This window comes from Bactrocera dorsalis, chromosome 1 (assembly GCF_023373825.1).
Source record: "Bactrocera dorsalis isolate Fly_Bdor chromosome 1, ASM2337382v1, whole genome shotgun sequence".
Lineage (NCBI taxonomy): Eukaryota > Metazoa > Arthropoda > Insecta > Diptera > Tephritidae > Bactrocera > Bactrocera dorsalis.
The window spans coordinates 9584722-9602004 of record NC_064303.1 but is presented as its reverse complement, the minus strand read 5'-3'; the positions used below and the strand labels follow the sequence as shown (position 1 = coordinate 9602004).

Below are 17283 nucleotides of genomic sequence, written 5' to 3'. Positions count from 1 at the left end.
AAAATTGTTATTTTTGTAAAAGTAAAGAATATACAAATATTTAAATAAGTGAAAAAAGGCGTTTTCAAAGTTTCGAAAATGGATTTTTTGAATAAAATTTCAATATTTTTTAAGTACATATTGCATTTTGAAATTTTTCAATTGTATTTTTTGAACAATTTTTTTTAAATATTTTTCGAATAATTTTGTTCAAAATATTAAAATCGTATTTTTTGTAGAAGTGAGAAATATACAAATATTTAAATAAACAAAAATAATAATTTGTTTAATTCTTGAAATACTTAAATTTGTATTTCTTGAAAACAATTTTGCATATATTCGAAGTAGTTTTATAAAAAAAAATCAAATTTTGAATTTTAATGAGAGAGAAATATCCCAATATTTAAATAAATAAGAAAAAATAAGAATTATTGAAATTTTACTCTTTAAAAATATTGTCCAAATATTTATTTTTTAAAAATATTTTGGAAATAATTTTGTTAAAGATAAATATACGAATATTTAAAAATGTGAAAAAACACTTTTGAATTAAAACTGTAGTATTTGAAACCTCTTTCAAGTATTTTGAAAGTATTTTTATAGAAAATTATTAAAATTGTAATTTGCTCTAGTAGAAAAATATAAAAGTTCAATATTTCTTTATTTCCATCATGAAAAATTACTGAGAGCGTAAAAATGAGTGCCAATTTCTATTACTCTGACCGCATTTGGCAGTATCAGCTGTTTCGCTGACGTCACAATTGCGTTTGTTTACAACAAATGGCTGATAAAATTTATTCGAAACAATATTAAGTAAACAGAACCGATAAGTATTACAATAGTGTTAAAATGAGGAAAAATATATTTGAAACTTATAAGATGGATATTTTTTAATTTTTCATTGATATAATTTAATTACAAAATTTATAATTATATATATATAATATAAAATATATTATATTATATATATTATATATATACATATAATATAAAAAATCATAATAATTAAAATATAAATTTATATACATACATATATGTATGTATGTAGTTTATTTCAAAAAATTTTGTATATTTTTTACGTAAGAACAGAAATTTTTTCTAACTTTCGACTTGCTAAAACACTTTCAATCTCAATCAGGGAACATCAAGGAAAGTTATTAGAAAATACCAATTATTTTGATTCTCAATTCAGTTGACAGTATCAAGTGTTTTTTTTTTTTTTTTTTTTGAGGCCATATGTGGCGAATGCAAGCAAGACAACAGGGTATGAGTTCGACTGCTGTCAAAAAATGGTTTATGCCTTCACTTCACGGAAATGTAGAGGATTCTAAAATCTTTAAAAACTTATTTCCTGCCTTTTTGAAGGATGAGCTTAGTATAAGAAATCAAACCTTACAACCTCACATAAAATAGTTTTCTATTGATTTACAGCAAATCAGTGTCATATCAAGATCGAAATTATAGGACTTGTCAACTAAAAACTGCTAAGTTCTTATAGTTCGCTTATATGAAAGGAAACTTGATCTCAGGTGTCTAGGGAAAACCCGTTTATTGCTCTTTGGTAATTAAAAGAGTTTTCATTCAGAGAATAAAAATTTGATCTCAGGTGTTTAGGGAAGAACTTCATCCAGTGACAAGTTGTAGGAAATAGGAAAAGTCTCTAATAAAACTAAAAACACACAACTTAAATATACGGTGGAGACTATATATATATAATAACTGTTTAAAGCAAGACCAATGCAATCATATAGTTTTATTTTTAAAATAAATAAACTTTTATCACTCCAAAGTTTACTGTCGCCGTCAATTGTAACACAAAATCACATTTAATGATAGTTTTATATGCTCACAGTGTTGACCGTTAATGAGGAAGTAAAAGTCAGTATTAAAGTGCAATTGTTTGTGGAAAAGTCATAATCCAAAGTTTCATAAAAGTTGTGCTGATATCTTACATTGAGATAATGACTGCTTTTATGCGTTTCAAAAGTAAATAAGCTTTGGAAAGAGAAAGATAATATAAAAATGGAGATAAAATAGGCGGAGTTTTATTATACCCAGAATAATTAAGTATACATACATACATATATAGTCACCGTGATGACCTGAGTCAATTCAGGCATGTAAGCTCCTTGGTAGATTTTTTGACTTCAAGGGAGCATTTCATTACTTAAGCTGGGATCGAGTGATGCAGCGACTGGAAGAGCTTGACTGTCCGCCAAGTACTCTTTGGCGGAGCTACTTTTTGGACAGAAAGGCTTTTCTAGTCGACATGAAAGATACTGTGGAGATCGGAGTGGTTCGTAGCAGCCTGAAGGAATTCATATGTTTGAAATCTCATGATGAATTCTCTGCTCGGGCAGCTCGAACGCCTATGTAAATGTTTTGAGTATGCGAACAACCTTCTACTTCTGGTTGTTTGAGTTAGAACGGATGGGAGGACAGTATGGAAGCTCAACTGATAGTAGTTTCGTCTACGAGGTCTGACCGGAGACTATATTCTGGTACTACGGGGAGCAGGAGTCCTTGAAGTTCGCTCCAACCTCCTTATACGGACTGACCCCTCGGTGAGTATCGTGTTGACTGTAGTTAAAAAACGAATGCGGGAAGAACTGACACTTTTCAGTTGATTGGCATTTTCAGGGCACTGATCAATGCATTAATTGGGTCCGCTATGCTTTTGAGAGAACATTAAACACATCGGCCAATGTATTTCATATATATTGGTGAACTAGTCAATAAGTTTTTGAGATTCCGAGGAGTTGCTTGTTCATCGGAACCAAATCACAAAAAGATATATGTAGCAACAAGATTTTTTTTGTATTTCTATCGTTTCGCTAATAACAGCACTCGGCTGCAATTCTCATCAAATTTATAATAAAAAAAATTTAAAACAAATATAAACGGTGACTGGGATAAAATAAATATAAAAGTGAAGTAAATGCAAATAAATTTTAAAATCCATGTAAAGATAATTATAAATATTTATTTAATGTATTTTTAAGTATACTTATATGAATATGCTTACAAAATAGTGAATATTTAACACTTCAGATATTAATTATCTGCGTCATTTGTCAAGCGGTACGGAATACACATTATCATATCGGTAAGACAAATTTACATGCTTAAAAAAATATTTTTCATTTATTTTAAACAAATATTGTATGTAATATGCATATATTATTTTAAGGTGAAGAGCGAGAAGAAAGTTCTCTGAACCTTACTTTATACTTAAAAAAAAAAAATAATATTATACCTTTAATTTAACAAAAATAATATAAATTGTATTTTACACTTACATTTATATGTTGCTGTTATTATCCATTAAAGTCAAAATTAGACTGCTTTCGAAGTGTGAATTGTAGAAGATTTCTTAAGTAAGTTTTATGTTGAAGGTTTTTAATTCCGTTTTTAAACACCAAAACTGGGAATATATGAATTAACTGTATTTTGGTGAACACTTTTTCGTACTACTTTATTCAAGTGTATGTTTTCTTGTTTGTTTTTAGTCTCACTTCACTTCATTTCACTTTGCTTAACTGTGTAAAGAAAAGCTTATTTATTGACAGAGGTGCCAGACAGAACATTAAACGAACGGCGGAATGAAAACAGAACAAAAGCGAATAGGAAATAAAAAATATTAAATGGAGCAAAAAAATAAATTAGAAAAGTTATAAAAAACATAAAAAAGCATATTTATGTTAAACTAAAAAATTAATTGAATAAAAAAATTAAAAAAAAAATTAATTAGAACAAAAATTAAATACCAAAAACTTGAAAAATAAAAACGTTTTTTATCCTAAAAAAATTAAAAATATTAAAAAAAAAATTAAAAGTATTTTAAAATAGATAAATAAAAATTAAAAAAAAATCATTAAATTAAATGAATTGAAAAATAAAAAGGTTATTAAAAACATACAACATTTTAAATTAAAAAGGTTTTTAAATTTAAAAATATTAAATAAAATATGAAAAAAAAATTAAAAACTTGCTTTATTAAAAAAAGAAGATCAAAAAAAGCCCTTATAAACAATTATAAAAAAAAATATTGAACAAAAATAATAAACATTTCAAATTAAATAGTTTAAAAATTAAATATAAAAAAAGTGGAAAAATAAAAACGGGTTTTATCTTAAAAAATTTAAAATATTTAAAAAAAACAAAAAAATGTTAAAAAAAAAAGAAATCTTTAAATTAAATGAATTGAAAAATAAAAAGAATATTAAAAATATACAAAATTTTAAATACAAAGTGTTTAAAAAAAAATTACAATTATAAAAAAAAATTAAAAAAACTATCAAAACATTGTTTTAGTTAAAAAAAAAAAGAAAAAGGTCTTATAAATAATTATAAAAAAATATATTAAACAAAAATAATAAACATTTCAACCAAAACCATTAAAAAACTTAAATAAAAAATAATAATTAAAACACAAAAAAGAAAATTGAAATATATAAACACAAGTATGTAAAAAAGTACACACAAAAATACTAAAAAGGAAATACATAAATGAAATAGTTTAAATTTGAAAAAATTAAAATTAAAAAAAATAAATTACAAAAAAATGGCTAAAAAATTAAATGCAAAAATTAAAAAGGCTATTAATGAATTGAATAATATACATATGTATATATTAATTATGAATTAAATAATATATATATTAAAAAAATTAATAAAATGTTAAAATTTATTCAAAAAAGTGAAAAAAATTAAAAATAAGAAAGCCCAAAAATAAATTATAGAGAAAAAAATAAAAATATTACAAAACGTAATTGCAAGAAATTAAAAACAAAAAACGAATTGAATAAATTTAAAAAAAAACTTCTAATAAACCATTTTAAAAAATTATGAACAAAGTTATAATTTATTTCAAAAAATTTCAATTAACAAAAATTATACACAAATAAAACAAAATTAATTAGCAAAATAAACAAGTATAAAAAATATTTAATAATCACACAAATTAACCAAATTAAAAAAAATTAAATTTAAATTTAAATTAAAAAAAATTAAAAAAGTATATAAACAAATTAAAAAAAAAAAAAAATTAAAAAGTCAAAAGTAAAATATTTTATAACAAATTCAAATTAAAAAAATTTAATTTAATTCAAAAATTAAAAAATAAAATGCTTTTGAGCTAAAAACTCTAAAAACACCACTCATTCGCAAACGCATCGAAAGAGGACGCCAGCAAGTAAGGAATGTGGCAAGGCGATTTCCGGTTTTTGTTTGTTCCAGCAGAAGTGCTATGGTTTCGCAAACAAAAACAACAATGGCGCTGTAGATAACAAGCAGCTACAACAAATAACAAGTAACAACAACAACAAGTAGTAGTGATTGTAAACAGGTAATACATGCATATGTAAGTGTATGTATTACATGTGTACAAATGTATGTTTGCCTGCAATCCCGCAACCATTGAGGAACGTGCACAATTATGGCATGAATCCCGTTGTGCCACAAGCACTGAAGCAACAACGACGACGACGACGACAGCAACGTACAAGCCGCTATAGCAGTAAGCGCAGCAAATGCGCAAAAACAATGCAGAGCAGCTGCAATTGCAAGCAACTCTTTCACTGTTGCAACAACCAGCCGGTGTTGTTGTTGTTAGTTTGTTTTATTCAATATTGTTGCTATGGCTTTGCCACTGCGGCAAGTATAAACGACGGTGAAGCGAAACTTGCAATCAGCGGCAGTAAAAGGCAGACAACCGGCTGCAAGTGTGTGTGTATGTGTATGTGTGAATGCAATGTGTATGTGTGCGACTCATGCATGCAGCATAGGGATGACGGCAGCAAGCAGTTATGTAGATATCGTCTTGCACCTGTGCGCAGTGGCCGCGCGCATGCGTAGGAATGTCATGCAGGCAACTTGCACAACAACAAGAACAAATAGAAAGTAGCTACCTATACACATACACACACATATGTTATTTATGTATACAGAGAAGCATTGGAAATGCAAATTGTGCAAGGAAATTATAATTTTTTACTTTCCTGCTGACTTTGCAACGTTTTAAGGTGGACTTGCAGCACGCAAAATGCAGCCACTTGCCACAGCGCGCACATACCTATGCACTTTACTTTCATGCATTGCACTTATTCCGTGCGCTATCACTGTTAATACCGCTGTCTAGCGGTTTTGCTTCAGCGCACGCGCCTCGGCGTTCAACTTTTTTCGCACTCCATAGCCGCCGCGCAGCTTCAGTTAGTCCGACTTTTGCAACGTACTCTCATTATTATTGGAGAAGTTTACTTTGAAATGTTCAGCGTGACGAACTGAGCCGATTTAGCCATATTTGACTGTCTGTCCTTCGGTATATGAGCGAGCTAGTCTCTCAGTTTCGGTAATATCGAGCTGAAATTTTGTACGCATTCTTTTTTTCTCTTAAAGTTGCTCATTTATTAAAACTACCGAAATCGGAGCACTATAGCATATAGCTGCCATGCAAACTGAAGGATCGGAATCAAGTCTTTATATGGAAAACTTTTATATTTGCTAAGATATCCTAACGAAATTCGGCGTGGGTTATTCTTTACAGCAAAGCTATAACCTTCAAAGAAGTCGTTCAGATCGCACCACTATAGCATATAGCTGTCATACAAACTGACCCACCATAATCAAGTTGTTGTATGAAAAACTTTTTCATTTAATCTCCGCACATAATGTTCAGATCGTACCACTATAACATATAGCTGCCATACAAAATGATCGTAACGGGTGATTTTTTTGAGGTTAGGATTTTCATGCATTAGTATTTGACAGATCACGTGGGATTTCAGACATGGTGTCAAAGAGAAAGATGCTCAGTATGCTTTGACATTTCATCATGAATAGACTTACTAACGAGCAACGCTTGCAAATCATTGAATTTTATTACCAAAATCAGTGTTCGGTTCGAAATGTGTTTCGCGATGTTGTGTTGTTCAGCGATGAGGCTCATTTCTGGTTGAATGGCTACGTAAATAAGCAAAATTGCCGTATTTGGGGTGAAGAGCAACCAGAAGCCGTTCAAGAACTGCCCATGCATCCCGAAAAATGCACTGTTTGGTGTGGTTTGTACGCTGGTGGAATCATTGGACCGTATTTTTTCAAAGATGCTGTTGGACGCAACGTTACGGTGAATGGCGATCGCTATCGTTCGATGCTAACAAACTTTTTGTTGCCAAAAATGGAAGAACTGAACTTGGTTGACATGTGGTTTCAACAAGATGGCGCTACATGCCACACAGCTCGCGATTCTATGGCCATTTTGAGGGAAAACTTCGGACAACAATTCATCTCAAGAAATGGACCCGTAAGTTGGCCACCAAGATCATGCGATTTAACGCCTTTAGACTATTTTTTGTGGGGCTACGTCAAGTCTAAAGTCTACAGAAATAAGCCAGCAACTATTCCAGCTTTGGAAGACAACATTTCCGAAGAAATTCGGGCTATTCCGGCCGAAATACTCGAAAAAGTTGCCCAAAATTGGACTTTCCGAATGGACCACCTAAGACGCAGCCGCGGTCAACATTTAAATGAAATTATCTTCAAAAAGTAAATGTCATGAACCAATCTAACGTTTCAAATAAAGAACCGATGAGATTTTGCAAATTTTATGCGTTTTTTTTTAAAAAAAAGTTATCAAGCTCTTAAAAAATCACCCTTTATAAAATCAAGCAAAAGACGTTTTTATACCCTTTTCTGCTGTGAGAAATGCAACTGTGACGGGTATTAGAGCTGCTGTGCCGCCGATGTTAACATTTTTTCTTGTTTTGTTATCATTCAGCTTCTAGCAACTGCTATTCCGCCAGCTTGCTACAGCTGCGCAGTCTCTTAACTTTTCGTTTGGATTTTGCTAGTTGCTCGTTGGTGGTGCTGTCTGCAGCTCAGCTTATTATGTATTACCCTTTTTTAGCCGCTTCTTCGTTATTTGTCTGTGCTTTTGCTGTTTGTTACATCTGTTGCCTAGTTGCTTTTACGACTGCGACTGTTGGTCGGCTAGTCGCGCTCTTCTGCGCTGCGACTTGGTAGAAAATTTTCACCGCAATGCTTTTACTAACTTTTGTTGTTGTTTACTGTTGCTGTTAACACTAACTATGTTGCCATTATATTTGCTTGCTTGCCTCTTTCGGTTTCTTGTCTGCTGTTTCCCCTCCCCGCCTATTTAATGGTAGCACTATTCTGTTTGTTACTGTTTTCCGCGTCGTCTATCTGAAGGTGAATGCACTGAAATCATTTGCACGTCGCGTTTGCCGTTTTAAAAAAAGTAGCAATCAGCTTTTGCAGCGCGTTGCATGTATATATTATATATATTTTTTATAGGTCACTCTCGAATTAGTAGAAGTTTGCACGTTTTTATTACAATTTTTTAAATTTTTCGGTTTTTGGTCTACACTTTGTTCTGCTTGGATACTCTGCGACAATTTTCGGGTCCACTTAGTGTTTGCTCGTACAGGAATCGAGAACTGGGAACTGGTTGCATAAATTGGGTCAACATGCATGTATGGACTACGTGTAATCAGAGTTGTCAGTTACTAACTTAAGCCAATTCAGTCACCAACTGGAGCCAGTCAGTCACCAAGTTGCTCCAGTCAGCCATCAACTTGAGCCATTTAGTCACTAACTTGTGCCAGTCGGTCACCAAGTTGCTCCATTCAATCAGCAACTTGAGCCATTCCGTCACCAAGTTGCTCCAGTCACTCACCTACAGCTAGTTAAACATAAACAGTTAGCCGCTGCCACATCCAGCTTCTAGTTTCTGTCAATGTGGCTCACAAAATTTGTCTGCGTCTGCGTTTCCACCAAATTTTTTATTATGCAAATTTGTCAAACTTCTCTTCGGCTTTGCGTCCCTACCGTTCTCTAGTTAGTGCACGAAAGTTTTTAAGTTTTAAAACCACAATTTACACTTTATTCTTTATTTTAGTTATTTCTTTGTTGTTGTTTTATTTCATTATGTTTATTTTTGTAATTTGCATTTCTATCTCCATTCATTCGAATGCTAAAGAAAATACTAAAAAACAATAAAAAAAAAACAAAAAAAACAAGCGCTCGGCAGCACAACGTTTCTACACGACAGCTATAAATACCGTGCTACAACAAAAACACAGCAGCTTTGTGCCAATAGTAAGATTAAGCCGCAACTCATACAAAAGTAGCTTCGAATCTTCGCTGCTTCACAATCTTCACCGTCATAAACGTATTTTTTTTCAACAAAAATCATTTAGTACGTGTAAATATATTAAGTGTATGTGTGTGTGTATTAAATTCTGCTGCCACACTTAACCGTACTTTTTTGTTTTCTATACCACACACACACACACACACGCGTATTCTTTTCACATTCTCTCCACACTACACTGCACTTTTAGCCAATTTCTAACCATTCGCCAGCATATGCTTGTGTTTGTATGTGTGTGTTTTACTATATGCTCTTCGTTTTCTTGTTGTTTTTTCACTGCTTGCTGTTACCTTCTTTAGCACTTGTTGTTTTCCGAGCCACGTAATAAGTATTCCGCTTCGCACAACCTCAACCGACGACAGGTAAACGCAGACTGACTTTGGCACTGAACCGATACTCAGCTACTACTCGTCCAATTGGTTAGCCCCGTTGCAGCACCCACTCCGCTATTGCCCATGCCGTCACTACGAAGACCACGAACACTACTACTAACAACACGACAACAACAACATCTACGAGTATTAATGCCATCGTAGGTGCACTACTACTAACAACACGACAACAACAACTTCTACTACGAGTATTAATGCCATCGTCGGTGCGAGTGGCTTTGTATGCCCGGCTTCATGATCATCATTGTGTCGGTTTTGGTGTTGTAGTGATTGTTTTAGCCGTGCGCTCCTAATCATCAGTTTGGCGCTTTTGCAGTTGTTGTTGTTGTTAATACGTTTTTTGTTTAATTGTTGAGAACACCCAAAACGGGTAAGAAGAGAAACCGGCAAAAGCCGCTATGGTGTTCCTAGCGGAGCACTGGAGTAGCAGAGATGAATGAATATGCCAACGATTTGAGATTAGCGGTTTTATAGAAGTAACCGGGTTTGGTGGTGGAAATAACATTATATTTTTGAACTACTTGTAGGCACGTACGCTAATTGGAATGAAGTACGTAAGACGGGCAGGGCTTAGAGAAAAATATTTACTAGCAAGCCAGAAAAAACGCGTTTTTCGTGAAAAATGCATAAGAAGGTTAAGTTCGAAGATGGGCAAAATCGGCCCACTGCCACGCCCACAAAATGGCGAAAACCGAAAACCTATAAAGAGTCATAACTAAGTCATAAATAAAGATATTAAAGTGAAATTTGGCACAAAGGATCGCAATAGGGAGGAGCATATTTGGACGTAATTTTTTTGGAAAAGTGGGCGTGGCCCCGCCCCCTACTAAGTTTTTTGTAAATATCTCGGAAACTACTATAGTTATGTCAACCAAACTCTATAGAGTCGTTTCCTTCAGGCATTTCCATATACAGTTCAAAAATGGAAGAAATCGGATAATAACCACGCCCACCTCCCATACAAAGGTTATGTTGAAAATTACTAAAAGTGCGTTAACCAACTAACAAAAAACGTCAGAAACACTAAATTTTACGGAAGAAATGGCAGAAAGAAGCTGCACCCAGACTTTTTTTAAATTGAAAATGGGCGTGGCGTCGCCCACTTATGGACCAAAAACCATATCTCAGGAACTACTCGACCGATTTCAATGAAATTCGGTAAATAATATTTTCTTAACACCCTGATGACATGTACGAAATATGGGTGACATCGGTTCACAACCACGCCTTCTTCCAATATAACGCTATTTTGAATTCCATCTGATGCCTTCTCTGTATAATACAATATATACATTAGGAACCAAAATAAAAAAATATGTAAATGACGGATAATGAAATCTCGATTATCACTTTATCATGCGAGAGTATAAAATGTTCGGTGGCACCCGAACTTAGCCTTTCCTTACTTGTTCTGCTTAAAATTAACCCAATTTCGAAAACCTAAAAACTTTATTGTTAAAATAGATAAGTCCAGGTAATAATCGAAGAACTAGTCAAAATTTTAATTTTTGTCCAAATGAAAATGACTTCAAAGGTGCTTAAAAAGTCGAAATTTTTATCAAATATTTTACCCGAAATTTGGTTGATCAGATTGAAAAAACTGGATGACAGATTGTATGGAGAACTATATAAACAACATTCAAAACAAATTGATAGTAATCTTATTGTTTATCTCTCACTTAATCATATGTGGAAAATGTAGGTTTGAAAGATAAAAACGAAAGATAACCTGATGGAACAATTTATATGGCTGGAACCCAAAAACTTTTAGAGATCACGATTTAAAATTTTAGTATGTTATTTTTAAAGGTTAGGTTAGCTTTATTGGCTGATCCAGAGTTCGCACTTAGAAAGCTATATACATACATTTCTTTTTAAAGCTATAACTATTGAAATACCAAAGAAAGAAAAAAGTCGAAGTTCATTTTCATTCTATAAGACTTTTAAGACTTGAGAAAAAGGTTAGATCACCAAAAAACCGGCTCTAGGCCGGATAAACCCCGGGTCGATTCCCGTAAGGTAAAACCTAGCTTGAGTAGCCTCGCAAATCTAGAGGAATCTTCCAGCAACTTCGTTCTGGATACCGTAAAATGTCAAAGACCGACTTATACAAAATCGAAATATCAATAATATATTACATAAGCTTCTTTTTGCATGCCCTACTTATCTCACATCCCTCTCCCAAGGGCCCAAATTCGTCACAACATGTTTGCTTGTTCTCCCGTTAGATAATCGTAATTGCTATTAACTTACGCCTTGATACAAAACCGGTTTTAGATAATTATTATATTATAACAACTACTTAATGGCAACAAGCTTCCAGTAACCGAAACGGTGTGAGAAAAGTTTTCTGCGATTACAACTTCCTGTCGCAAAATGTCCTCCTTGCCACGCATAGGCACCACCCCGACTTTTGTCTAACGACAAGTCAGTCGCCACGACAGTAGAAAGATAGAATATTGAACATATTAATTACTGATTCCAAAAGGGTTACATCTTCGAAATAACAGCTCTTGGCCGAATAAATTTGGGTATTTTGGCCTCGTAGAACCGGCTGCTGTGGGAATTGCAATTGCTGGATATTATAGCAGGTTAAACTTTTACTTATACACAAATGAATACAACCTCTGCCCTGCATGCAATAAGTCCTCGAATTACACTATTCAACTTTTTGAATGCTGAATGAAATCAACTCACTTAACAGCCCTCACCTTCTGATACCAAAGCAGAACATCGTTTATCTTAATATTATTTAATCCTTTTGGTTAGAAATAATTTTGTTTTTTTTCCAGAAAAAAGCCTTCATAAATTTTAGTCATAATTTAATTACTTAAAATTACATTTATTTAACATGACTACCTTTTGCTATTTGAAGTAATTGACTAAAAATTTGTTTTGTTTTGAAAGTCATTGCATAAATTTCCATTTTATCAATACCACCGACAGCTGATATGAACCGCAACACGTGCATACGAGTATATGAAATAAATTATGCCACCATTTTAAATTAATATTTTTATGCTTTAATTTTAATTGAAGCTTTATAATTAATTATATATATTTATAATAAAAAAATAAAACAAAATTTCACAAAGTACGTAGATACTGCGTAGCATTTTTGTTGTTTGTAAATAAAATTGTAACTCATATATTAATAAGTAAATCTTTTTAAGAAGAAAATGACTTTGCCTTTTAGTAAAAACTGAGTGCTGCCTTCAGCAGAACTTCCAGCGATTACCACACTCGTTGCACATGACAAATGTTGTCATAGGTTCATCGGAGGAACGTGTCTGTAATTGATTATATGTGCAGTTACGTTTCTTACATTTACCGCATTTAAGCAGATCGGTCTTTGTGCCCTGTACTGTAGCCAACTGAGCGTCATTAATAGCTTCTTTAACGAATTTCTCGCGTAATTTCTTCATTTCATCACTAGCCATTTCTTCGGGCGTCATACGCGCTAATTGTTGTGCCGTGACGGCACCGCACATATAGTTGCTACGTAAGGTGGGATTCTTTGCATCTTTCAAATTTGCTACGCGCGAACGTACACGATTTTTGTATTTCATGTCAGTATTTTTAAATTCCATATAAATTGCCTCTTCCAATTCGGTGGCCATATCTTCCGGTTCTGGACAACCTTCCGGCACTTCACCAACCTTAAGCGCATTACAGAGCATTTCACGGCACTTTAGGCGTACAGCATCGGTTAAACCGCCAGTGCTAGGAAACGATGATTGCACTGGTCGACGTTCGTCTTTTGCCGATGATGATGAACTCGAATTGGACTTTTTCTCGTCGTCACGCTTTTTATCTTTAGATGAACTCGACGAACTTTTCTCTTTATCCTTACTAGATGATGAAGAATTCGATTTGCTACTTGACGATGATTTAGACACGTTATTGCTAGCAGATGACTCTTTGGTGCTACTGCCACTTGAACCACCCGGCGCGGCAAGAAATCTTTTCCAATTTTTAATTAATGTTTTAGCCAATGCAATCACTTCCTCATCCTTGCTACTCTTACGCAGTTCATTTACAGTCATACCAATGCGCGTTTTGGTTAAAATCTCCAAATTGATATTGAGTGTTTGCAATGCCTTCAGCAAATCCAATGCTTGCTCTTGTCCCTGAAATATAATTAATCCAATTAAGACATTAATTTCACTTATGCTGAATTTAAACTTTGTATATTTTTAATAATAGTTAATACTGATACTGATAGACATAACTTAGTTAGCGCGCGCATTTTAGTAACAGCCCCTCAACACAACAGATATGTTTGTAACACATACTCCCGGGTGGTAAGAACCGCTTAGCCTGAAGAGCACCACTGTACTTTATTTACTTACCGTGCCATCATTCGATGTAATCTTCTGCATTTTCTTCTGTATTTTGAATACTTCTTCTTCAACGCTCATTTTTGTAAATTATTTAATATGTTTACGCAAAAACGTTAACTATATATTTCTAGCACAAGATTTTCGGTATATCCTCCACTAACCAAGCTGTATTTTTTCATTGAAATATCCTAGCAACATTGGCTGCGGTTCTGTTGGGCAGAGGAAATTTCGTATGATAAAATCGCGTTGCCGGATCAGTGAGCGTATTAAAACCTGAATGCATGCATCTATCGCAGTGTGTATGGTTTGTATGCAAAAATGTAAAAAATATTTATACTGAGATAAAATGCTTACGAACTAAAATTACCCATGTTATAACCTTGGGTACAGATAAATCAAATAATAAAAGCTCGTATGTCTTATTATGGTTCCATAAATGCAATAATTGAATTAATTTTTAATTCGTTTTTTCTTTTATTCCGAGATCTCGAAATTTGAAGAACAAATAGTTTAAATATATTTTTTTTATATTATTTAACTCAAGATACGGCACTTAAATACAAAGAAACGCAAAAACCGGTTTAAAACTAATTGAAAATTAAATTTGTAATATTAAATTGAAAATTTAATTTTACGTCCCAAATATTTCGCAAACTTAAAAAGAGTTAAGATAGGCAGTATACAAATGTTACCCTTGAAAATTTCCCCACGACATTCCGAACACATTAAAGCGATGCATCCCTGTATGCAAAGTTTATTCAAACAGCTGTTTTTTATCATTTTCGTAAGTGTGTTTAGGCTTTTTTGACCGGTGCTTTGATTCTTTCGTAACTTTTTACTAAAAATATTTATCACATAAAATTAGAAATACCAATATGAATAATTTATATAAATTATTACGAAAGCCGGCCACAACACTTTTCGGTGTGGCACAGTCGATGCCAAAAAGGTTTTACGGTAAAAAAATTACTTTCAAAATGGCGTTTCCTGCGTAATTTGTTTTAATTTCCTCTATCCTCTAACGGTAGCCGCGCCACCAAAACGTTTTTATAAGAAAACCTCAGTATTGTATAATGACGGTAAATATGAAGTTACGCTGGATAGTCGAAAGTTGAAGACACCAAATGGCACATTGTTCACAGTGAAAAGTGAACCGTTAGCAATAGCTGTGGCCACCGAGTTTGATGCACAAAAAGAGCATATTGAACGTTCCAAAATGCACTTGTCTGCATTGTGCTTCACCGCACTAGACAATCCCAATCGGCACACAAAAACGGATATGGTGAATTATATACTCAATTATATTGCAACGGACACTATACTCTTCCAATACGATGTGAGTACGGCTCTGCTATTGTTTAAATGTTTATAATGTGGTGAATATTACAATTTTAGGATGAAAAAGAATTACACGATTTACAACGCACGGAATGGGATCCCATAATACAATGGTTCAATGAGCGCTACGGCACAAATTTAGAAAAAACTATGGTTATGTCGCCACCAAATGTGAGCGCTGACGACAAAGCGAAAGTCTCGAAATACTTGCTGTCGCACAGTGAAGACGTGCTATTTGGTGAGTGCAACTGAATACCTTTACCAATAAGGTTTACTTAACATTTTAGCTTACAGGTTTCATTTACGCTGTGGACACCTTAAAATCTGTTTTACTTGCATTCGCTGCAATAGACCAGCGCTTAAGTGTCGATAAGGCTGCTGCTTTGTCCCGCCTAGAAGAAGAATATCAGGCGAAATTTTGGGGACGCGTTGAATGGGCGCATGATCTAAGTCAACAAGAGTTACAAGCGCGCCTGGCTGCCTCTGTGCTCTTTGTGCATCTCAATCGTTCTGAACATTTTGTTAAGGAAAAGTTAATTGTTTAAAAAAATAGTGTTAATAAAAAAGTTGTATGTTGTTAGCTGAGTGTGCCTGGAAAAGTTATATTAATAAAATATAAATTACACGCAGCAATATCAAGAGTACATGTCAACAATATAATGAGTATATCGTCAGTGTGCCGCAGTAAAGTATTCAAGTAATCAAAGTTGTTTTGACAAGAAAATTAACAATATAGAATTTATTACAGTGTGGTGAGTTTCATTAATATTATTATTATTATTTTTATTTAATTTCGTGTCCACATAACTGAGTGAATAAGTCTTCGAATAAAGTGACAGTTAGTTAATAAATTAAGAGTGAAACTGAAGACAAGCTGTTTCCGTGGCAGTCGTGACTACGTAGGCAGATCAGAGAGGGATTTTTTCCGGCCAAGCACTGGCGACTCGACAGTATTCCTTCAAATTACTTCCCGGATGTTTTCTGTAACTGCAACAACACAAACAATAAGGATGCAAAAGAGTTTGTTCATATATTGAGGGCTACAAAAACAAAAATAACAAAGGTTAGGTTAGGTTAATCTGATAGGCCAACAAGCCTTGCATTGAGCAATTTGGTCCTTTGCGGTATCAGATGGAGTTCAGTTACTAAGTCCAAGAGGACTAGTCATCCTTTAGGATGTCTACGCTTGACGCGAAACTAGCAAAAATTTGGAGAACGATTTTCTACCAAGCTGTTCGGTCCAAATAAAGTTCTTGTATGAGCTTCTCTATTTACTATAATATCTTCACGAAATTCTGCATAGGGTATTTTCTAAGGTAACGGTACAACCTCCGAACAAATTGTTCAGATTGGACCACTATAGCATACAGCTGCTATACAAAGTGAACGATCAAACTCACCGTTCCACGGACAGTTGGGTCTAAGTTACCTAAAAGCACCTGGATTTTTATCCAGCCTAGAACTAACAACTCGGCACCATTCCTCGAAATTAATTTAAGAATGTTTTCTGCCTCTACAACAACAACAAAAATAACCAAACTAAGGCCTTGCATAGAACTTTTCTTCACAAATTTCATAGTGGCTTTGCTGTAGCTTTGGATAATATTTTATTCTTGTTGTTTCCTGCTTTTACTGCTAAAATCGGGATTTTTCCACTAATAAAAAATAAAGTACAAAAACAATAATTTATATTTGCGTATGCTTTCGACTTTATTTAAAAATAATTGTAATCATAATTTTGCCAATTCATTTTATTTGTCACATTCCGTGCTCCCCCTGTGTATGTATTGCCCCCAAACTTCGCTTGCCATATTATTGTTTTTTAAATTGCTTATTGCAATATAGCGTTAAATTAATATTATTTTTTATAATTTTTGTTGTTGTATTTGTCTTCAATAATATTTTCATACATTAATTCGGCCTATTGCAGTTGCGATTTGATTTATTTGCAATAATTGTTTTTTTTTTGGTTTTTAATATCTTTTGCTCAATAATTCTTTATTCATTTAATTTAATTTAAATGTTGTTTGTTTTGATTTTCTTCATTAGTCACTTAAGTATG

At 33.2% G+C, this 17283-nt stretch overlaps 3 protein-coding genes across 3 annotated transcripts in view; 1 reads left to right on the top strand and 2 right to left on the bottom strand.

The window, feature by feature from the left end:
* The window catches only part of LOC105223497 (myosin-VIIa), a 68476-nt gene extending 58945 nt beyond the window's left edge, over positions 1-9531 (bottom strand). Inside the window, exons 1-2 of the mRNA XM_049447386.1 lie at positions 9439-9531; positions 3279-3513 (exon numbers count right to left, since the gene is read on the bottom strand). The gene's annotated coding sequence lies outside the window, so the exon portion shown is untranslated. The remainder of the gene's footprint in view (positions 1-3278; positions 3514-9438) is intronic.
* Positions 9532-12540: 3009 nt separating this feature from the next.
* Positions 12541-14077, bottom strand: LOC105223491 (transcription elongation factor S-II). The gene is made up of 2 exons (XM_011201228.4): positions 13893-14077; positions 12541-13670 (listed from the first exon to the last, which is right to left on the bottom strand). Exons 1-2 carry the CDS (start codon positions 13959-13961, stop codon positions 12756-12758), a joined length of 984 nt encoding a protein of 327 aa, XP_011199530.1. The 5' UTR covers positions 13962-14077; the 3' UTR covers positions 12541-12755.
* Positions 14078-14664: 587 nt separating this feature from the next.
* Positions 14665-15927, top strand: LOC105223492 (ATP synthase mitochondrial F1 complex assembly factor 2). Its single transcript, XM_011201229.4, has 4 exons — positions 14665-14840; positions 14912-15219; positions 15279-15459; positions 15516-15927. The coding sequence occupies exons 1-4, from the start codon at positions 14759-14761 to the stop codon at positions 15764-15766; spliced, it is 822 nt and encodes a 273-aa protein (XP_011199531.2). The 5' UTR covers positions 14665-14758; the 3' UTR covers positions 15767-15927.
* Positions 15928-17283: the final 1356 nt, after the last annotated feature.